The 23932-nt window shown below is 39.4% G+C and overlaps 1 protein-coding gene and 1 non-coding gene across 3 annotated transcripts in view; one reads left to right on the top strand and one right to left on the bottom strand.

The window, feature by feature from the left end:
- The window catches only part of TRIT1 (tRNA isopentenyltransferase 1), a 38872-nt gene extending 15747 nt beyond the window's left edge, over positions 1–23125 (top strand). Inside the window, exons 2-12 of one of the 2 annotated variants that reach the window (XM_063105438.1) lie at positions 6895–7037; positions 10449–10545; positions 11222–11367; positions 13307–13449; positions 15295–15406; positions 15755–15867; positions 16120–16197; positions 19180–19289; positions 19601–19718; positions 21995–22189; positions 22673–23125. In XM_063105438.1, the coding sequence (XP_062961508.1) occupies positions 6895–7037; positions 10449–10545; positions 11222–11367; positions 13307–13449; positions 15295–15406; positions 15755–15867; positions 16120–16197; positions 19180–19289; positions 19601–19718; positions 21995–22164 (1230 nt within the window). In that variant the 3' untranslated portion in view covers positions 22165–22189; positions 22673–23125. Of the gene's footprint in view, positions 1–6894; positions 7038–10448; positions 10546–11221; positions 11368–13306; positions 13450–15294; positions 15407–15754; positions 15868–16119; positions 16198–19179; positions 19290–19600; positions 19719–21994 lie in introns of both variants that reach the window. The other variant, XM_063105436.1, reaches the window with a different exon arrangement.
- Positions 23126–23190: 65 nt separating this feature from the next.
- Positions 23191–23264, bottom strand: TRNAI-GAU (transfer RNA isoleucine (anticodon GAU)). The gene has a single exon. It is a non-coding gene; the product is annotated as a tRNA-Ile (tRNA).
- Positions 23265–23932: the final 668 nt, after the last annotated feature.

Here is a 23932-nt window from a genome sequence, read left to right as displayed (position 1 = left end):
CTTCATACATAGAGTGGTCATTGACTATTTTCCATGTATTAAGTGCTGTGCTAGATGCTGGGGCTAGAAATACATACAAAGTTTCTACCCTCGAACTTGTAGTCTAATGCAGATAGAAATATTTTAAAGTCATGTACAGCAAGTTCTTTGATAGAGGTAAATACAGGGTATTGTGGGAGCACAGAGGCCAAGCACAGATGGAGGAGTTGGGGAAAGATCTCAGAGATGTCTTTCACATGGAGGTGATGCTAAAAAGTTTGACGCTGGATAAGGTCAGATTTTCGTTTTAGAAAGATGACTGGCTACAATGCGGACATAAATTGGATAGGTTTTACCCTAAAGGTAGGAAGATCAGTGAGGAAGCTGATGAAATAGTCTCGTTGAGATACATGAAGACTTCAGTTGATGTAGTGTGGCAGTGAGAAATATGGTAATAGTGGTGAGCTTTGAGATAATTTTAGGAACTGGCATAGACAGAAGTTAAGACAGACAGATAGGAAGTGTGCAGAGAGAGACTGACTAGATCACTTCAAAGTTTTTGGTTTGATTATCTAGGTGGTTCATCCAGGTATGTCTGAGAAGATAATAAGTTCAGTTTTGGACATGGCAGGTTTCAGTTGCCTTTTTGGGTGATGGTGGTGGTGGTGATGATGGTGATAGTGATGATGATGATGATAGGTAGCTAGGTAATACTAATTGACTGCTTTCTAGGGGAATGCCCTATTCCATATGCTTTGTTTGTGTTAATCATTTAATCATAACAATAACCCTTTGAGGTTAGATTTAGAATTATCCTTACTTTATAAGTGAGGAATCTGAGGCAGAGAGAGGTTAAATAACTTGCCCAAGGTTACATAGTTATTAAGTGATGGACCCAGGACTTAAAGCCAGGCAGGCAGTCTGGCTCCAGAGACATCACCGATGATGGAAATGTCCACTAAGCAGTTGAACATACAGGTCCTGCACCACAAAAGAGAACAAGATTGCAGATATGGATTTTGGAAGTATCAGCACAAAGATGATCATAGAAACCATGGGTGTCACCCACAGAAAGTTTATAGTAAGGAAACGGCAGGTAGCTGCCATAAAGATTGCCAGTTCTCAATTTTGTTCCCATGACAGACATTGCTAATAGATCAGTGCTGGCCTCAGTAAAGGAGATTAAGGGAAGGCTAATAAGATTGAAAGATTGAAAGAAAACATGGAGAGAATGATGCCATTGAATCCCCAAATGAGTGATTTAGGAAGGAGAGAGAGTGCAATAGTATCAGATTGTAGCTTTTTCCATTACTTGTTTTGAGAGTTTAGTAGAAAAGCATTAAATTTGACAGGGTTTGTTAGTGATCTCAGTGAGTGAAAGATCTTTGGAGCAGTGGAGGGCTGCAAGCAGAGAAGATGAATGATTGTATGGATCCATAATCCAAGGTTGTGGGTTGTTTTTTTTTTTCTTGCAGCTGGCCTGTTAGGGGAACAGAACCCTTGACGTTGGTATTATAAGGCTGAGCTCTAACCAACTGTGCTAACTGGCCAGCTCCTCAAGGTTGTGGTTTTCAAGGCAGGTGTAATCCACAGAGGCAGGAAAGTGATTGAAGGACTTCGGGATCTAATTTGGAATGGGAAGGAAATGAAGTCAAAAAGGGGATAATAACTTTGAACCAAACTAAGGGGCAGCTTTTCCTCTTGCTTGTAGACACCTATATTGAGGCATCATAGCCAGCCAGCACTCAGACAGAGCTCTGAGATCTGCCCAGTGCCCAGGACACTGCTGCATGTCAGCCCCAAAGAGTTGGAGCCTTAAATGGATGGGATTTTTGGCTGTACACTTAAAGATTTGGGGGATTTTCTCCAATGTGAAATTTCTTTAGATGAAGGTTTCTCAACTTCAGGACTATTGACATTTGGGGGCAGAATAATTCTTTGTTGTAGGGGCGGGGGGATTTCCCCATGCATCCTAGGATGTTCAGCAGCATCCTTGGCCTCTATCCTCTAGATGCCAGTAGCAACCCCAGCCCTGCAGTTGTGACAACCAAAAATGTTTCCAGACATTGTCAAATGTTCCCTGGTGGACAGAATCACTTGTAATTGAGAACCACTGCTCTAGATTCTGCTGGTTTTTCTCCAGGTGTATGTTGTAGATTTCTCCCACATTCATTAGTTCCTCTGGGCCCTTCAGTTCTGTTGATTTGGAGAGTTCATGTTATTTCAGCCTTGGGGCCTTTTCCCAAAATTTTTTGTTTGGAAATAAACCCTTAACAGAGGTGAGACAAAGAGGTATATTTCTCTCTAGTACCCAGTTCAGTGTGTAGAACATTACATGTTTAATAGTTATGATATTTAAAAGAAGACTGCACAGTTAAACTTTAATATCTCCCTTATAAACTTTTATATCATGTTTCTCTGTTTATTACAGTTATTTGTATCGGTATCTCTTGCTAGCTTGGACTCCTTGAGAACAGGGACTCTTTCTTAGTCTTTGTATGCCTACCATCTTGCAGAGTACCTTGCACATAGTAGGCTCTTAGCAAACGTTTGCTGAGATAAATCAATTATGTTAAATAATTGGCTAAGTGGGCCAAAACTCTTATTTTTCAGGATATTTCAGTCATCAGGGCTTACAGAGAAACCAGAGGTTCCTTAGTATTGTCAAAATATGATTTATGCAGAGAGAAGCATTTCATTCAAAGTCATTTCTGTGTACACAGATCACAGGTGTCCTCTGAGAGAAGGAGAAGTGAACAGAGTGGATGCTGCTTTTAAAAGATAACACAGGCCTGGCTGGTTAGCTCAGTTGGTTAGAGTGTAGTGCAGATAATACCAAGGTCCAGGGTTCAATCCCTTGAACCAGCCAGTTGCCAAAAGAAAAAAAATAAATATAACACAGATCCTTCTATCTCTTCTCAGCATTCAGGTTGACTGTTCTATAGGTAGAGTCACACTGAAACTATAATTGAAGCTGGAAAATATGGGAAATGTAAGGCAGTCAGCTAGAAATCTAACGTGTCCTGATGAAACAATGTTTTCTAGGTGGGTAATAAAATAAGCCTGATTGTGGCATTTACAATAGGAATGTCACCTAAGCCTGGACCAAATGTGACATTTAAAAAATTATTGATTTCTGGATTTATTGAGATATTTATCCTTGGTGCAAATGTGCAAAATGTTGCTGTGTTTTTGCTTTTTAACCTACAGTATGATTTTAATTCATAAACAGTGGATAACTATAAAAACTCATAACTGTACAGCTTAATAAATTTCAGAAAGTGAAAATACCTGTGTAACCATAACTCATTTCAAGAAGTAGAACATTACTAGCTCTCTCAATAATTTTGAAAGTTTTATTTCATTGCTAATATTCACTGGTTTCTCACTGGACCTAAAGGCTATCTTCCAAGTTTCTTTCTTTTTTTTTTTTTTGTGGTAAAATATACATAACAAAAGACTTTCTATTTTTACCATTTCAGTGGCCATATTAATCATTTCAGTGGCATCAAGTACATTCATATTCTGCAGCTATTGTCACCCTCTATCTCCAATGCTTCTTCATCTTCCCAAACTGAAACTCTGTACCTGTTAAACAATAAATCCTCATTCCACTTTATGTCCCTGTGAATTTGACTACTCTGGGTACTTCATAAAAGTAGATTCACACAGTGTTTGGTTTTTTGTGACTGGCTTATTTTACTTAACATAATGTCTGCAAGGTTCATCCATGTTGTAGAATGTGTCATAATTTCCTGCCCATTTTAGGGGTAAATAATATTCCCTTGTATGTAGATATCACATTTTGTTTATCCATTCATCTGTTGATCGAAACTTGGATTACTTCCACTTTTTGGCTATTGCGAATAATGCTGCTGTATAAATATCTGTTCAACACCCTGCTTTCAATTATTTTGGGTATATACCAGAAGTGGAATTGCTGGGTTGTATGGTAATTCTATTTTTTGTCTTTTGAGGAAGTGCCATATTGTTTTCCATACTGGCTGCACCATTTTACATTCCCATCAGCAATGCACAAGGGTTCCAGTTTCTCTACATCCTAGCCAACATTTGTTATTTTCTGTTTTCATTTTGTTTTTCCTAATAGCCATCATAATGACTATGAAGTGCATCCAAGTCTTTTTAAAGAAACTTTTTGTTATGGAAATTTCCCAGCATACAAAGAAAATAGAGCAAATAGCAGGTTCAACTCCCATGTATTCGTTACCTAGCTTCAATAGTTATGAACACTTGGCCAGTCTTTTTTCAGTTATAGTCTGCCTCCCCTTCCCCCGTGATTGGAATTCAGTTTCCAGTCATATACTTTCATTTATACGAACAGTTATGCACTACATAATGATGTTTCGGTCAGTGATGGACCATAAATATGACAGTGTTTGGAGCAATGGGCTATACCTATACCATATAGCCTAGAAGTGTAGTAGGCTATAACATCCAGCTTTGTGTAACTACACTCTGATATTCACACAATGATGAAATTGCCTAGGGACGCATTTCTCAGAATATTTCCCCATTGTTAAGTAACACATGCCTGTTACTTTAATGTACTGTGTACCTCTAAATGTTAGACTCTTTAAAACATAACCATAAAACCGTATTATACCTAAAAATTAACAATAATTCTTTTATCATCGGATAGCTAGTCAATATCACCCATATTTTTATGTCCCATTTCTTTTAATCTGATGATATAGTAGGCAAAAGGTTAAGAAATCAGCCAAAGATGACAATTTGCATTGGTAACTAAGATTTGGTACTTTTATATGAGTTACAGTTTTTAATTTGTTAAATTATGAGTAAGCGCTGCTTTCTTTAAATTGTTAATACTCTTTTTTCTGGTATTTGCTGCCATTTGTATGAACCATAAACAGTGCAACAGGCTACTTAGTAAATAAGGTGAGCCTGGTTCTGGGGGTTACCTTCTGTTTGAATTATATTTGTGTGTGTGTGTGTGTGTGTGTGTAAGGGCCTCTAGAAGATACACCTAAAAACAGATCATAGGGTAAAAGTTAATCTAGCCCTCTTGGGTCTCTGATAGAACATTCTGGTAGGATGTTTACATTTTGGCTTTTTTGGAGAGTAGAGTAAAAGTACACTTGCAGCTATGCATTTCCTTAACATTGATGTCACTGTGAAAAATGAGAATCCTTTTTGCTGTAACATACCAGCATTTGAAAATCCTCTACTAGCAAAATTGAGTTGTTGCTGTGTAAGCTTTTTAACACTGGATCATCTGGATTTCTAAGCTACAGCAGTCAAGTAAGGACTGTGGGAAAAGAGAGGGGAGTAACATACAATTACTAACTCCCCCCCCCACTTTTGTTTTCTTAATTTGCACAGTAGTATTAGACACCAGTGTATAATATACCCTATGACACTTTATAACAGCAGAAGGAAGTCTTGTTTAAGATACACAGAAAAGATATCATTAAAGATTCCATCAGTATTCAGGTGTAAGAATGCAAGTTTCTTGTCAAGCACAGATTAAATGAGTTAAAAAGACAGAACTGGTACTTTTCCCTATGGCTGTATTTATATTATGTTTTCTGTGTGCTGTTTTACTATTTAACAATTTTATTTTCTTGAAGACAGCTTATATCCTTGCTGGGTAAGTAACCTCAGTAGATAAGAGCACAGAAGCTTCAGAGTGTTGAACAGTGACACTAAAGTTATTTTCCTTTTTCCTTGTGGTATTGTGATAGCAGTAGTTGTAGTGATATTATAGGTAGTAGTGTAATGACCCTCATGTAGCTCTTACAGTATGCCAGGCGAAAACAAGTGCTTTTTACATGTGTTAACTCATTTAATCCTCACAACAACCCTGTGAGATAGATACTATTATTACCCCATTTTGCTGATATGGAATTGAGGCACAGGGAGGTTAGTAACTGACTACTGCAAGTACAAATAACTAGTGAGTGGCAGAGCTAGGAATTGATCTGAGGCAGTCTGGCGCCAGGGTCCTTCCTCCTAGCCATTACACTGTACTGTACTTATTGGACACCCATGTGAGTAAAGGGAAATGTGAGATAAAAAATGCTTTTAACATCTTTGTGGGCTCTCCGGAACTTATTATTTGTTCATTCAGTGCTCCCTGTAGAATCAGTGATTACAGAGAAAACATTTAATCTCAAAGCATTCATCCCTATTTTCAAACTAGTGTTTTCAGATCTGCTCTCCATCTGAGACCTTACATTTAAAGAAAGTACACTTGAACTTTTTACTTGAATTGGCAGATCAAGAGCTTACAGACAGGATATTGCCTTTGAGTATTTAGACTGTATGTGCTGACCTCCTGAAGCAGTAATTAGGATAGATCACAATGTTTCCCCCAGAGTACAGCAGTATTAGGGGTTCTGACTTCAAAGTGTGTATGTGTGTGTTTTACATATATCTTTGTAGATAGGCTACCTCTCCACAAGTAGAACCAATCTTATACAAATTCTAGAAACCTTTTAGAGCCATTTCAATCCAAGAAATATCTAAGCATTTTGAAGTAGAACTATGAGCAATGCAAAATATTACCTTTCTGTAGACTTGTGATAAGTTGAATAAATAAAACAACCTGCCCTCTTCTATATGTTTACAGTTCAGGCCTAAAGAACCTTTTAGTCTTGCAGAATTAGTTCTCACTTGGGTGCGGATTTACATGCCCTTTTTATCTTTATGTCTAAGCTAAAATCTGCTATTTGGTAAGAAAGCCAGTGTTCTATTTTCTTCTTTTTTTGTCCTGGGTGTTGTGGATCTGGCTGTGCTTTCAGAACACATCTATGCTGGTGCTTTGGGTCAGTCAAGTGTTTGGCTGGAAGGGAGGAATAGATCACCATCTCCACTCATCAAGTATGCGTTTAATGGAGACAGATGACATTTTCATGTTAATTTTCTTTCCCATAGGTCTATGAAGGCCTGGACATCATCACCAACAAGGTTTCTGCCCAAGAGCAGAGAATCTGCCAGCACCACATGATCAGCTTTGTGGATCCTCTTGTGACGAATTACACAGTGGTGGACTTCAGGAACAAAGCAACTGCTCTGATATCCTTAGGAAAGACAGCAACTACGCTTGGTGGGTGCAGAGCAGCCCAAGCCAAGAAAGAAGGGTTTTTTTGTTTTTGTTTTTGTTTTGTTTTGTTTTGGCAGCTGTTTGATACAGGGATCAAACACTTGACCTTGTTGTTACCAACACCAGTTCTAACCCACTGAGCTAACAGGCCAGCCCCAAGAAAGAAGTTTTCTTTCTAGTGGCAATTTCTTCGAAGCAGGGGCACCCAAGACATAACTACCAATAGGTAGCATCCTTTTCAGAATTATATGGATTGAAATATATGGATTGAGACCTTGCACTCAAAGTCTTGTTCTCAGACTGCAACATCAGCATCCCCTTAGAACTTGTTAGAAATGCTGAATCTTGGGCTCCACTCCAGACCTACTGAATTAGTATCTGCTTTATAACAAGTGTCCCAGGTGATTTATATGCACATTAAAATTTGAGAAGCACTGTTTTAGTGACAAGTGATTCTACAGAGAACACTGATATAGGAATCAGAAAATCTGTGTTCTAGTCCTAGAACTACCTCTTTTGACCATGTGAATTTTACTGGGTAAAGCATTTACTTAATCCCACTGAGCTTCAATTTCCTACCCTGTAAATGTGGATATAAAATTGATTTATAAATGCAATGGAGTTACAGTTAGAATTTCAAAGGGATTGTTGAGTGAGTGGGTGGGTGGGGGGGACTGGAAAAAATAGTTCTGGGTAAGACCAAGAATTTATTTTTGGCTGCTGGCCAATATGGGGATCCAAACCCTTGACCTTGGTGTTATAACACCATGCTCTAACCAACTGGCCTAACTGTCCAGCCCTAATTACAGTGAAGTTTTTTTTATTTTGTTTTGTTTTGAGGCTGACTGGTACGGGGATCTGATTGAAAAAATAATGTAAGGGGAACTTCCCTTATGTTTTAATGTACAGATTGCCTTAAATGTCTGGACTGCCAGATATTAAAACATATTGAAAAGTCATAATAATTATAACAACTTGGAACTTATATAATACTAGATAAATTTATAGCATTGAATAGAAAATCCAGATACAGACTCAAATGGACATGTGTATTTAGCTTATGCTCAAGGTGGAACTTCAAAACAGTGGAGAAATAATGAAATAGTTAATAATTGTTCCTGGGACAGTTAATTGTTTTGGAAAAAAATAAAGTCAGGTCCTCATTATATATGAAATATAAATTCCAGATGGGTTTTGGAATTAAGTATATCTTTTTTAATGAAATTTTTTTTTTTTTTTTTTTTTTTTTTTAAAGATGACCGGTAAGGGGATCTCAACCCTTGGCTTGGTGTTGTCAGCACCACGCTCAGCCAGTGAGCAAACCGGCCATCCCTATATAGGATCCGAACCCGTGGCCTTGGTGTTATCAGCACCGCACTCTCCCGAGTGAGCCACGGGCCGGCCCGCATTTTATAAGTTAATAAAAAGAAGGAAAACAGCCCACTATAAACAAAATTTAAAAATGGTCTACAAACCTGGGGGAAAATATTTGTAACATAGGAAAGGCAAATGGCTAATAGTCTTAACATATGAAGAACTCTTATGAATCAATACTGAACGTACTTGAAGGGCATGAGCAGTAATTCACAAAGGAAGATATACAAATGATTATAAACATAAAAAAGGTTTACCTTTGTTGTTAATCAGGGGCATGCAAATTAAAATAATGAGATAATATTTTTTGCCTATCAAATGGGCAGAGATTAAAATGCAGATAATAATTCCTGCCCTACCTACTTTACAAGACCATTGTATCAGATGAAATAATGTAGTGCATGAAAGCCAGTTGCAAATTAAAAATATGTCACCAAATGTAAGTTGTTGCTATAAGATAGTTCAGTTGTACAGAAAGGACTGATACAAAATGGAGAGCTAAGTAAGATTTTCAAAGGACAGGAACAACAGACTATAACTTAATCAGATCACTTATAGGCCAGGAGGTTTGTGAATTTTGGTGAGTCTGAAATCAGAATGTCAGACTGAAAGTACCTTAAGAAGTATTCATCATCAGCCTCTTTTTTTTTTTCCCCCTTGGCAGCAGTCTGGCGTGGGGATCCAAACCCTTGACCTTGGTATTACAACACCATGCTCTAACCAATCAGCCCTTTTGATTTGACACATGAAGTTACTGGTTACTGAGACTCAGAGTGAAGAGTTTTGCTCAAAATTACAGTCATTGCATGGCTTGGGCAAACAAGTTAAACCTTTTTCCATCAAATACCTCCTATCCCGTCTGCCTCCCTCTTTTCCTCTCTTCTGGTATCTCACCATTTTCCCCTTTCCCTTGTCTTTTCCTTGCTCACTTTCCCCTTGTTAATCATATTATATAATTGAATTTTTGTTTTATTGGTGTAATTGTATGCTCCCTATAGTTAATTTAAAGGCAGAATAGAGAATTTCTGTTTTTCTTTATGATCCTTGATTGGTAACATTTTTCTTCTTACCCCACCCCAGTCTCTTAAGGGTTAGTTGGCTTCTGATAGAAAAAAAGGTCATCTTTCTCTGTGCCCACAGATTGACTGGCAAGGGGAAGAAGTGTGTAAATCATTTTTTATTTGGGTATTGAAAGTCTTTTTTTAAAAAGCAATTATCCTCAGAAACAAAGCCCTTGTTAAAGCAGATAATTAATTATCTGTTCAACAGAGATTCTAAAAAGAAGATTTCAAAGCAGTAGGGATACAAAAACAATAGTGGCTAAAGTAAATTGAGTGCTTATTACTTTTCAGGCATTATGGTAGGAGATTTATATGCATTGTCAAATTTAATGCTCATAAGAAGAATTCATGGGGATTTTACAGGTGAGAAAACTGAAGCTCAGACAGGTTTAATAACTTTCCTAAGAGCTGGACCTGGTAATTGAAGTCTATTTGTCTTCAGAACCTGTGCTGCTCAGTTTATTTGGTGAGGTCTCACATGGCAAAAATGTGTACTACTGCCACATAATGGTAGAGACTGAGTCTAAGAACCTTAGAGAAACCAGCTTGTGTTTAGCCTTAGAAGGCATAGTCACACATTGGATGTCACCTCAGTTGCTTCCTGAGCAGCTGACACTTGGTTCTGTGAGAGTCCTTGGGCTTATGCTTGTTAAACTGATTTGGAATACCAGTAAAACTTTGAATTTTGGCAGTAAGACCTAGAAAGTTCTAGAACTAGAAAGAATTACTATCATGTATTTATTTTTAAGTCCCTCCAGAACTGATTGAAAATGATTCTGAAAACTTATGGGAAACATTGAAAGCTGGTGTCAATTCATTTTGGTTTCTACCCTTTCTCCTCTGCTCTGCAGACAAATGATTGTGGTTTCTTGCTAATACTCTTCTTCCCAAGTGAGTCAGGATTCTCTTCTTGATGTTAAATATCATGATGTCTTTCTTAATGTTCACATTGAAGATATCTTTGCCCGAGACAAAATTCCTATTGTCGTGGGAGGAACCAATTATTACATTGAATCTCTGCTCTGGAAAGTTCTTGTCAATACTAAGGTATGTTTAGTTCACTTCTAACTTACTGTGGAAATGGGTGTCTCTTTCTTGCTGGATAATTTTAGTGGGAGGAAGTTGACTCTTGCCTATTTCTTATATTCAGCAACTGTAATTTTCCTGCTTAATATTCTGAAGCAAATGCCACCTCCATATGTGAAGTGTGCTCCTCCAGACTGGCCTAAGGGCAGGGGCTATGTATGGGAAAAATGTTCCTGTGTGGATTAATTAGCATCTCCATGTAAGTTCACAGTATATTAGTCTGATTCAGCATCTCCTGGCTGGCAACATAATATATGTCAGGGAGACATTCAACGCTGACCTTTCTTACAGAATTGCTATTACATAGGGTGAGAGACTCTGCAAACTATATTGTGCTAGCAATGTTAAAATACATATGGTAGCCCTGTACCTGTTTGTGTTTCTGACAAGGAGGCAGGTAGCTGAGTTTTTCCCTAGGCAATCAGTCTTCCATCCTCTTGGTTTCCTTTGGCCTCACAGCACTTACCACAGTGTATTAGAATGTTCTGTTTACGATCTGTCTCTCACCATATGGCAGGGTCTTCTGATTCATCCTTACTCTGTATTTCTGACACTTAGCAAAGTGCCTGACACATACACTGTCTCAATGTTTGCTGAATTGTTCAATTAAGTTTACTTCTAAACCTTCATTTAATAGTCCCAGGAGATGGGCACTGAGAAAGCGGTTGACCGGAAAGTAGAGCTGGAGAAGGAGGATGGCCGTGTGCTCCACAGACGCCTGAGCCAGGTGGACCCAGAAATGGCCGCCAGGCTGCACCCACATGACAAGCGCAAAGTGGCCAGGTAAGTTGGGGTCAGTCAGTCCTTCAGTTTGCTTGGGTGACGAGAGAGGTTTGGTAATAGCAGTTAGTGCAGACTGATGTGTTGTTCTAGCTCAGCAGGTTGGGAGGCTCTGAGTTATTGCCCGAGTCCAGCTGCCTCAGTAAATAGTCGCACCCTGCTTGTTGTTACATTTTAAACGCATAGTACAATATCATTTTCCCCTAGGGCCTATGTAATCTTTCTTCATTTTCTATTTGATCTTTGCTTGTATAACAGTTTTCATATAAATTTTTTCTGGCATGCAATCTGTTTACATTGTGATTTGAGTTTCATAATTGATTGTGCAATGCTGAGTTCTGCCCCAGCAGCTTTCCCAGTGGGAGATGGATTTTATGAACTGTCTCATAGATCAGCTCACCTTTGCACATGGAGACTTTCTTGTGAGGAAGAGAAGCGGTGAATAAACTCATAAGGTCAAGTGTCCTAGGTTGTTTTGAATTTGCAGTCTCATGTGTGTTAGGTCTGTTTTTTTGCAGTATTAAGAGTGATTCTGATGTAGTAGAACATCTAGTGAAAGACCTACTGTTTGGATGATAATACAGATTAAATATTATAGTAACACCTGGCATTGATAGGGGTTATGAAGTATCTAGAAAATGAACTTTCTAGATCAGTGTTTCTTAACCCTTTTCATTATTGCCCCAGGAGCCTTTGTAGATTTTTTTTTCCTAATTGTTACCATTACCCCCCCCCAGTACAATTTAATACTAAAGAATACAATTTTTTTCAGATAGGGTTGTCTTTCAGAGAGCCACACACTGTAGTAAAAAAAAGTTTTTTCCACCACCTTAAAGAAAATATCACCCCATTGTAAATACATGTTCTAGATTAATGAAGTTTATACTTTCCAGTATCCAAACATTTTATTTTAAACATTTTGATAGAAATCTTTCAAAAAAATTTTTTTGAATTTGGGGATATGATGATGAAATTCATCTTTATATTGTTTTATGACATGATTCTAGAACTTGGTTTTTATTATTCTCTCCTTTTATTAATCAGATCTTTCTTATCACCTCTCCTCATTTTGCTGCTTCTAAACTAGTAATGAGTTTAAGAATTGTCTTAGTAAGAGTCAATAGATTCCAAGCAAGAGCTCTGGAGTCTCTCCTTTAGAGAGGATTGGAGGACTTTTTTCATCTTTCTTTTGGTTTGAGGCTGTATCCTAATCTCCAGATAAGTGAGATATCTGTTACTACATTTTTTTCTCATAGATCCTCTTTGAGTGAATAGTGATACTGAAAGACAAGGGGTCTCTACTCTTGTGTTAGAGTTTTAGGAAGTGGAATTGGGTCAGGAAGGGAAAGATCACTTTCAAGCTGATAAGTTGCAATTATTCAGAGTGGTAGAATATAGATTTGGGAGTTAAATTACCGAGTGCTGCATAACATAATACATAGGGATAGAAGTGAATGATGGCTTAAGAATAAATATGTGAGTTTTTTCTTCAGCGATCTTTGTGCCAATAGAGTACTGGATTAGCCAGGAGCATTCTTCATTAATTTTAGACATATTTAAAAAGAAAGTTGATGAGCTGGATATACGACATACTTTTGTACTGTGGGAAAGGCACTCCAGCTAGACCAGACTTGTTGGCTTATAACAAAGTGTCCCAAACAAGCTCTTATTGCTTACCTGAAAGTGAGTGAGTCCCATTCTGTTTGTGTAGAAGAAACCTGTTGTTTCTGACCCTGTTTAACTGATTTCAGAAAATTGTGTATATGTTTAGAAAAATAATTACCAGTTTTTACGTTACCTAAGGTTTTCTTTAGGACCCTTTTCTGAGTAGCTGTAGGATTGAAGTAACCCTTGACCTTCATGTCTTTGGGCACTTATGCAGTGAAAATGAGAAAGAGGTTTTTATGGGTGTGCCCCTTCTCTCCTCTTTTAAAAAACTTAGGAGCTTGCAAGTGTTTGAAGAAACGGGAATTTCTCATAGTGAATTTCTTCATCGTCAGCATGCAGAGGACGGTGGTGGTCCCCTTGGAGGCCCTCTGAAGTTTCCTAACCCTTGCATCCTCTGGCTTCATGCTGACCAGACAGGTAAAAGCCCTTCAGTGCCTTGGAGTCTCTCTGAGATAGAACTTAGAATAATAAGTTACTGTATATAAAATGCTTAGAACCATGGGTGACTCATAATAAGCGTTAAACAAGTGTTAGCTGTTAATTTTCATACCATTATCATTATTTGTTGACTTAGGTATAGTGCCATTTCCCTACGTATCTGTCTGGAAAGGGAGGAAGGGTAGCCTGGGTAGGAAGATACCAGGGGTAGGATAGGATGGGATGGGTAGATGGGAAAGAGACTGCTAACCAGGGAAGGTCCAAAGGACAAAGAGAAGGAAGGCCTCCTGTGGAAGGAGGTCTGACCTCTGGGCTGTCTAGATGCTGGATCACTGATTATTCTTAAAGCAGTAGGTCTGAGAAATGGGTATGATGATTAGCTAGTTAGCCTGATGATGTTTTTGTTGCTAAGGTATATTAATGCCCTGTGATAGTAATAATTTATTCATCCAACAAACATTCAGTAAGCATTCAGTGAAGTCTCTAGTATTCTGTGCAGTACTCGGGTTTCAGAGATGATTTGAGACAGTGTCTGCTCTTAAGGAGCTCCCAGTCTAGTAGGGTGACAGACAACAAAATAGATATTGTAGTGCAATAAATGTAGGGCTAGAGATATATTCAGAGTGCTGTGGGGTGGCAGAGAAGGGATGATGAGTGTTTTCTGGGGGGAGTCAGGGACCAATTTGTAAAGGTAACCTATGAGTTTGTTCTGGGGAGATGAGATTATACTGCCTGTGGACAGGCAGTATAGAGTAGCGATTAAGAGCACAGGCTCTGAGACCGATTCTCTGATTTCAAATTTTTGCTCCACCTGACTATGCTCTCTCCTTAACTGTGTGAGTTTTAAGACAATTTGGTTTACCTTTCCATACTCCAATTCTTTTGTAAGATGGAGATAATAATAACAGTACATGTCTCTTAGCTTCATTGAGGATTAGGTGAATTAATACATAGAAAGTGCTCAGAATGTCCTCTATAAATGCAAACTTTTTAGGAAGATGGGAAAAAAGATTGCTATCATTGCAGGCTAAGAAATAGCAATGATAGAGATATAGAAGAGCATAATTGAAATGGTGAAAATTTGTTAAATTAATCTGCAGTGAATTTATAGAAAAATAATTTTTCAATAATGAAATTTTTGTAAATAAAAATGTACTATATTTCAGCATGAAATAATGGTATCTGATTCATAATAAAGCTGTGTTTGGCCACCACATCTGAACAACTATGACTTCTCACTCTTTACTCCTTTGTCTGGCTCAGTAGTTCAGGATATACCTAGGATGGCTTTGTTTTGTTTTTTGTTTTTTGATTGTTTTTTGGGCAGCTGGCTGGTACAGAGATCTAAACAGTTGACCTTGGTGTGCTAGGGTGGCTTTGGATTCAGGTTTCTTATTCCTACCCAAGGTGTCATATGGGGATTCTTAAATGTAAAATAACACAAAGTTAGAGTGTAATGACAAATATAATGACAAAAGTTAAGAAAGGTAAATTGGGGGTCCTCAGCCACCTCTACAAACAATGGATGTATATTTCATACAAGTATTAAATATTTGTTTTTCATAATACTGTAATTGTATACAAAAAAAGCTGTTCTTTATATAATGAGAAGGCATGTGCTTCATCCTGACTCTTTTTTTTTGGAGTTGCAGAATCTTAAGTGTGAGTAAATATAATATGAATTATTATATAATCTTTGGAACCTAAATCCTTTCTTCCATTTGAACAAATTCTCTTCTTTGTGGCAGCCTGTTCATTCACTATGTAAGTGTATAGTGGGCACCTGTAACATGCTTGCTGGTTGATGGGATAATTTGATTCAAGTTCTAGATGAGCGCTTGGATAAGAGGGTGGATGACATGCTTGCTGCTGGGCTCTTGGAGGAACTAAGAGATTTTCACAAACGCTATAATCAGAAGATTGTTTCAGAAAATAGGTGAGGATTTTGCTGTTATTCTGACCTACTCCATTCCTTGCCTGTAGACCATAGACACAGTACTGGCTTTGAGTCTACTTGTTTATTAGCCTTTGTCCTTGGCATTAGAAGGAGGTTTGGTATATTTGGTACAGTTGCAGTTTCCTAATCTTTTCAGACATTTCCCAGAGTTGTTTTTCAAGGAAGTAACATGGGAGTTGGTGGGTAGAGGAGGGGAGAATTTCAGAGTAACTGTTCAGGACCTCAGTGTACTTCTCAGTGAAATGAATGGCTCAACTAGATCATCTCCAAGGCCCTTGCTAGCTTTCAGAAGCGATGGCTCACCTGCTGATGCTCTCCTGTTCCCAGCCAGGACTATCAACATGGTATCTTCCAATCAATTGGCTTCAAGGAATTTCACGAGTACCTGATCACTGAGGGAAAATGCACACCAGAGACTAGTAACCAGCTTCTAAAGAAAGGTGTGAATTCCTCCGTCTAACCTAGTTTTGGACATCCTTGGGTGACAGAGTACCCTGCTGGTATGGTTTTAGAAATTAATGACGCTAGAAGAGTCCCAAATGACCCTCAGCTCAGAATTGAGATTTTTGTCCACCACGTCTAACATTGTGCTGCTGTGGCTGATTTTCTCTTCTGCTGGGCTGGGAGGGCCTGCCTCTCAGCAGGGTAAGAAGTACTTACCTAGATGTTCTTATATCTACTGTATTTTTCAGGTATCGAGGCTTTGAAACAAGTAACTAAGAGATATGCCCGGAAGCAAAACCGGTGGGTTAAAAACCGATTTTTGAACAGTAAGTCTCATGTTCTTTGTGTTTTTTGTTTGTTTGTTTTATCCCCAGGCCTATTTTTAATAGAATATAGATAATCCTCTGCTCACCCAGAAAATGAACTTTAGTTTCTGGACCTGTTCTAAGATTTTGGCCCTGACCTAGGGGAGGTTCTGTAGCAGAAATGATCACCCAGGAGGCCGGCCCATGGCTCACTCGGTAGAGTGCGGTGCTGATAACACCAAGGCCACGGGTTCGGATCCTATATAGGGATGGCCGGTTTGCTCACTGGCTGAGCGTGGTGCTGACAACACCAAGCCAAGGGTTGAGATCCCCTTACCGGTCATCTTTTAAAAAAAAAAAAAAAAGAAGAAAAAAGAAATGATCACCCAGGGATTTTTTTGGTGATATCTCAGGAAAAATATTGTTTCCATTGTGGAGTCTGCCTTATGCCTTGAACAGATAGGTACTGGCTGCAAACAGGTAAATACAAAACAGCAACATTTTCCTAGCAGAGTTAGTATTCAGGGCTGATTTTAGCTTCAGTTTTGTACCTGAAGAGCAGTCAGATTTCTGTAGAGAGGCTTTCCTAATTAAGATGGTTTTTGAGCCAGATGAGTAGTATAAAAAGGCAAAACCATCACCATTTCTCCCATCATCTCTTTCATGATCAGGTACATGGTGCTTCAGTTTGCTTCAACTGAAACTTTAGTTGGACAGCACATTATGGGAAAGGAAAGGAAATTCTCATTCATTTGACTTTGTAATGTGTCTTTGGCACTAAATTTGGTGCTACGCATGTATTATTGAGCCTTCGATGTAGATATTATTCTTTTCTTTTTGCAGATAAGAAAATAAAGCCCTCAAGAAGTTAAATAACTTGCCAGAAATTCTCCAACTAGTAGGCAGTACAGTACTGAATGCCTGACTCCAGAGCCCACACTCTTTGCTTTATACTACTTCTCTTGTTTCCCTTAGCTATAAATTTAGCTAGACAGCATTTGTATTGGGCCTCAGGTAAGAAATTGTGTGATTATGAGCTAAAGAGAGATTAATTTAAGTATAAGTGAAACTCCAGTTTTATCTTGTGGACACTTTTTATTTTTATTTTTTATTTTTTTAAAAGATGACCGGTAAGGGGATCTTAACCCTTGGCTTGGTGTTGTCAGCACCACGCTCAGCCAGTGAGCAAAGTTGCCATCCCTATATAGGATCCGAACCCATGGCCTTGGTGTTATCAGCACCACACTCTCCCGAGTGAGCCACAGGCCCGCCCTTGTGGACAGTTTTTAAATATGCTTATGAATCATTCCATATTTACCTTTTGCCAGTAGACTTCTGTTTTCAGTTATAGATAAGGCCAGCTGCAGCCTCCACTCCTGCTCCCCGGTGGTCCTGAACACATACACCTTGATCCATGCTATTGACCACTGGATTGCTGATGTTATCTCTTCCGCTCTGTCTGAGCTCTCTAGTGGAACTCTGGTGCCAGGAGGCTCTTTATACTTTCTTCTACTTGTCCTGCTTTCTCTGCATGTCTTGTTAGATAGGAGAAGTGTTAGTGTAAGCTGAAGTTGAAGTTCAATACTACAAATTTCTAATGCAGCTTCTCTTGTCTCCAAATCTGACAATAAGTCTGTAACAAAAGACTTTTTTGTGATAATTTGGAACTTACTTCTGTGGTAAAGCCACAATAACTCCTCCATCACTGAGGCAAGAGGGCTTGATGACATGGTGTGTCATATGCCTGTTCCTCATTCGTTTGTATGACAGTACAGTCCTGGTGCTAGAATGAAAGGCACAGCTGCCCTGTAAATCAGGAGCCATGTGTGATTGGCCAGGACTGGTCTGCTGGGATATGGTTCTGGCAAGAAGCCAGAGGGACTTCCCCACCCCGGCTTGGCCTTGGATCCAAGCCAGAAATAGCAGCTGGGAGCCGAGAACTTGTTGAAAGGTGCTTAGACAGGGCACAGAAGCCCAACAAAGGACTTAGAGGAGAAAGGAAAATGTAGAGTGGCCTGGAAACAGGTGCAGAGCTTAGCCAAGGCCAGGTGTGCTGTGGATGCTGCTTGCACCCTCCCCGTCTCACCTTTCCATGTGGTGGCAGGTGCAGCCCAGTCCAGTTTATGAAGAATTTTATTTGTGGTTGGTATAATCAAAAGGCCAGCACCTGTCAGCTGTTGGCATCCTGAGGCCTTTGATGTTTTTGTCCATGGGGCTGTGCTCTTTGCCTTTAGGCAACTGATTTAACCTAGCTGTGGAAGGCAATTTAGTGTGTCTATAGGTTGGGGAAGCTACCCGCAGAGACTAAACTCTTGCAACATGATTGGCTCAGATGGGTGCTGTACTCTTTGCTACCTCCAGTCTCATCTCCATTTAGAAGTGTTTACCAGAGGGTATTTCTTGAATACTTCTCTTGATCTCTTTATAAAAGAAGGGGCTCAACTAGATCAATTCCCAGGCTTCTTTCTAGATCTCAGATTCAGTGGCTCATAGGCTGATACTATTCTGTTCTTAGCCCATGATTATCGGCAAGCTATCAGCAAGTTTCGTGAATGCCAGGCTGCTGAAGAGATTTATGCAAACCTGAGACTAGTGTCTGCTCCTAAAGAAAGCTGTGAACTCTTGCCACAGAGTGCCATCACTGTAAGATGATATGGAACTTAGACCAGGCACCTACTTAAAGCTGTTAGTTTATTTCCTCCTATGATGTGCTATCTTTATATGGTAGCCCACGCACTGGTCACTAGAACTGTTACTCTATTCTGGTTTCCTGACTGATCTGGAAGATCCCACACCCAATCTCCAGATTATTGGCTGCAGACCAGTCAACGCTCTAGGTCTTTCTTGGATTGTGGTTCATATTTCTGGTTAGAATGAATAGCATTGTCAGAATATTTGTTCCCTCGGCCCTGTGTGTTTCCCTTGAGGATTTTGAAGTCCTGGGAGCAGAATAGATTGGGTCTTGGAGGCTGACCTCTCACAACTTTTCTTTGTCATCATTAGGACCTGGTCCCAGTGTACCCCCTGTATATGGCTTAGAGGTATCTGATGTCTCAAAGTGGGAGGAATCCGTTCTTGAACCTGCTCTTGAAATTGTGCAAAGTTTCATCCAGGTGATTATTAATCATGGTGCAGTCTCTTATCTGGTTTTCAGAGCACTTTCTTTAGCTGACACCTTTGTTGCTATGTTGGGGAGCCAAGCCTTCTTTTTCATAGAATAAAGCAAAAAGGCTGGCTGCTTTTAGATCCCTGGAGGCTGCATTTCTACTTTCACATTTAGGAATATTGTTGCTAAAATCTGTTCACAGCCCACCTGTTCTCTGGGGGTGAGAAAAAGGAATCTTGGGAAAATCCCACTCCCCCTAATATCAGAGAATTATATTCAAATCTCTGAATCAAATGCTCCCAACTTTTGTTCTTTTAGGGCCACAAGCCTGCAGCCACTCCACTAAAGATGCCATACAGTGAAACTGAAAACAAGAGAAGTTATCACGTGTGTGACCTCTGTGATCGAATCATCATCGGGGACCGTGAATGGGCAGGTAGATGTGGGGAGGAGCGTGAAGAAATCTGTAAGGGTGGGGTCATATTGACTTCATGAAATTTAAGATTGTTTGTAGATTAAATACTGGAGTCTGCTGATAGGTACAGTGACAGCCAGATTCCTCTAAGAGCCTGTGCTCAAATTCCTTGGAGGCTTTCCCAAATTGTGGAGTTTGTCACTGTATTGTGAAATTCAAAGGAAGATCGTATGCCCTCCAGCTTCAATTGGAATAGATATTTTATACAGAGAGGTTTGCAGTTAACTTTCTAGAGCTCCTTTGACTTCATGATCCTGACTTAGAGGAGTTTCTTGGCCTTTCGTGTTTAGGACTCAGTAGGGATGAGATGGGATTGTAAGGGAAGCCAGGCAACTCATCCTAGATGCTGGAGGGAGCAGAAACTAAGCTGGGAGGGAGCAGGAAGTGCAGATACTCCTCCTGAGTACCTTCTTCAAAAGTGTCTCTTAAGCAGTTTTTAAGGTAGTATGTTGAATTGAAGATAGTTGCTGAAACTGCAATGAAAAGATGTTAAGGGAAACTATGTGAAGCAAGCCTGTCAGACATGTATAAAGAAGGTAGCCCCCCACTACCCCAGGGCCAGCCTCACTCTAAGGATTTATATCCCTGCTTTAGAGCCTGAATCTGCCTCTGCCACAAAGTTACATTGCACTCCCCTGTCAGATTTCTGTAAGTCACCAGTCAAAGGCCAGAGGGCTTTGTCCCCAAACCTGGAATTTATATAGTATTTAGAAACCTGGGTAAAGCTCTTCTGTTTAGGCACGGTGGGGCTTGTTTACCCAGCAGTTGGAATCCTTCTGTTCAGAGTATTTCTTTGCATGGAATTCTCAGAGAAGTAGATTTTTCTCTGCATACAAACCAATAGAATGATTAGGTCTATTAACTGGTAACTGGCAAAATGAACTCCATTGTCAGAGACTGGGGACGGCTGTGATTGCCCAGCCAGCAGAAGAAGCCTCGATTGTCGTTGGTTTATAATGATGAAAGGGGAAGAGAAAGAGAGTGTCTGATTGTTTTTTTTAAAGGAAACTTAGTGGTTCGATTTGTCGAATGTCCTTCAGGGATAGCCTCAGAGAAGCAACATTTGTAAGCCTTTGTGAGCTTAGCTTGTGTAAGCCCTTCTATAGTGCCATCTGTCAAATCCTTGCTCCCATCTCCTGCTGCCATGGAGAGCCAGTCCAGTAGCCCAGTTTTTGCCTTAGGCTCTAGCTGGAGAACAAAGCTGACTTTTTTTCCCAAATAAACTTTTCTTTGACTTCTAACCTCTTCCTTACTTATTCTTGCTTCTAAACCCTTAAAAATGATGTTTTTGATATGATAAAAGAAAATTTAATCTAGTCATCTGACTCTTTAGGTGAGATGATATTTCCTTAAAAAAGAACAGGATAGTAAAAATAAGCCTGTATGAGTTAGTCAGAAGGTGGAAACTGTCTTAATGAGAGGTCAGCGATTGAGATCAGGCAACAGTGGCCTTTCAGCTTTACTGCTTCTGTGGAACCTCAGAAGAGATCGTCAGAGACAAATACACCTTATTGTCTCTCAAGCATTGTGTGCTTGGAGAATGGTAGCCTTGTGCGTTAGTCATTCAGATAGCTTATCTGACCCAAGTATTGGAATGTCAGACCAGGAAGGGCAACCAGGGAGAGCTGGGAAGAAGTGGGAAAGGCAGCTCTGTTCCTCTTTTTAGCCTTGTAGTTGAAATGCATCTGTAAGGGGCTAGCCAATTAGCTCAGCTGGTTAGAGCACAGCCTTATAACTCCAAGGTCAAGGGTTCAGTTCCCATATCGGCCAGCCACCAAAAAAAAAAAAAAAATGTATTTGTAACAGGAAGCCCCATACCATAGAGTCCTGATTCTAGAAAGTGGGGTCTCTTTTGGGAACTGTAGGTCTAAGCATAAGAGTTACCTGCTGTGCGACATGGAACAAAATGTACGACCTCTTTGAACTTCAGTTTCCCTTCAAATAAAATGAGCAGAATAGTACCATCTGCAAGATTGTTGTGAGGATTAGCAATGTAAAGCACCTACCACGGAACACTTGACATATGGTAGCTTACTCTAGTTTGCTAGTTAGTTGGACATATAACTTATTCTTCCCTTAAAAATGCTAAGCAGCTATACCAATACATGTGTTGATCTGTTATTTATTGTTAAAGAAAAGGATTGCATATTTAGTTTTATTTGCTTGTAGGATTAATTCTAGAAAATCCTAATGAGTTTGTTTTTGTTTGTGTGTTTGGTTTGGTTTTGTCTTATCAGCACATATAAAGTCCAAATCCCACTTGCACCAACTAAAGAAAAGAAGAAGATTGGACTCGGATGCTGTCAACACCGTAGAAAATCAGAGTATTTCCCCAGACTGTGTCAAAGAACCTAAAGAGAAGGGATCCCCAGGGAAGAATGATCAAGAGCTGAAATCTAGCATTTAAGAGACACGTTCAGGCCTTTGGAAAGGTAGTGGGGATCTAGTTAAGGAGGGGCATGTCTGTCTCCCAGTCTGGGCTAAGGAGTGCTATGTGAAAAGCTTCCACCATTTTCTTTCATTCAGTGGTGTAGTTTTAAAGTTTCACATGCTGGGCTAGCCAGTTAGCTCAGTTGGTTAGAGTGCAGCCTTGTAACACCAAGGTCACAGGTTCGGATCCCTGCATTGGCCAGCCATCAGTAAACACACACATATATATAAAAAATAACGTTTCATGTTCTCTGTAAAGGGAACAGCAGGCCTTGTCAGCTCCTGTGTGGCTAATGTATCTAGTAATGATGTAGTTCAGGAAAGGACTTTTTTTCTTTGAACCTTTAAGGTTCTATTCTAAAAAGAGGCACAGACTGCACATTTTTATGTTTGAGGACCTTTTTAGTGGTAAATACCAAGATTCACTACATCCTTTAAAAGAAGTTTATGTCCCTGACTCTGGATAAAAATAATCTAATTTCCAGATGCTTTTGTGGATGACTGAAGTTTGTGAGCCATAAATCAGGAGTTCTGGATTTGAGTGAATGGCAGGAAAGGACCAGCCCAGAGAGATGAGTGAGTGAACCAAACCAGTTCTTGGAATTCCACAGAGAAGGAGGGAATCGGACTGAAGTGGTTGTGACACGGGACTTGAAGACTAAAGACTGAAATTTTTTCAACTGCTCCTATGTGATAATTACTATCACTGCTGTCTTTCTATTGTGTGAAGAAGCTATACCCCACCCCGCAAGAATCTGTATTTTTATTGAAAGTTAAATAAAGAAAAAGTTTGCAAGAGCCTCTTTGATCCCTAAAATGGTATATAATATCTACATCTAGTTTATACACAATATGCTCTGTTATCAACACGATAGCTTTTTCTCAAAAAGAAATTTTTTTTAAAGATCTCAGTTGCTTTATTGTGATTCTAGGGTCGGGCAGCGCTTCATTCCATAAAACAGAATAATTGTCCCTCCCCCCACCCACCCTTTTTTCTTATGGTTGGCTGGTACAGGGATTGAACCCTTGACCTTGGTGTTATCAGCACCATGCTCTAACCAACTGAGCTAACCGGCCAGCCCCCCTTTCTCTCAAATTTGACATTCTTGGTAGATCATGCCATCTATTATTTTATATAGATGTTTACTGAGCACTTATTATATTCCTGGAAGACATCCGGATAGGGTCTTTTATTGGAGATTTGTTATTTCTAGTTGAAGCTCTTTTTCTGGAGTGACCTGAGGTGCCAGCAATGTTAAATAAATATTTATTTATATATAACATAAAATCAAGCATTTTTAAATGTACAATTTAGTAGTCTTAATTACATTCACAGTGTTGTGCGATCATCACCACTATTTTCAACTTTCTCATCGCTCCAAACTCTATACCCGTTAAGCAATGATTCCCCACTCAAATATATTCTATTTGTTGAGAATCTACTATATGTGAGGCCCTGGACTAGCCTAGAGGAATACAGAGATGAAATGCAATTCTTGTTTTCAGGGAGCTTGTAAATAATCAATGTATGTGTACACAGTCAATCAGTCTAGGTAAGAGAGCACCAAAGGCCATAAAAGCTGAGTACAATTTCAGTTTCGAGGGGAGGGGAAGGGACTGTGGAAGAAGGAGCATGTCTGCTGGACCTTAAAAAGCAATTCTTGGTAAATGTGTTGTTACCTCTGCGTACAAGGCTACACAGAGGAAAAGGCTGAGTAAAAGAACTATCCAACTTGATTGACCTT

This window comes from Cynocephalus volans, chromosome 8, assembly GCF_027409185.1.
Source record: "Cynocephalus volans isolate mCynVol1 chromosome 8, mCynVol1.pri, whole genome shotgun sequence".
NCBI lineage: Eukaryota > Metazoa > Chordata > Mammalia > Dermoptera > Cynocephalidae > Cynocephalus > Cynocephalus volans.
This window is presented reverse-complemented; position numbering and strand designations above follow the sequence as displayed.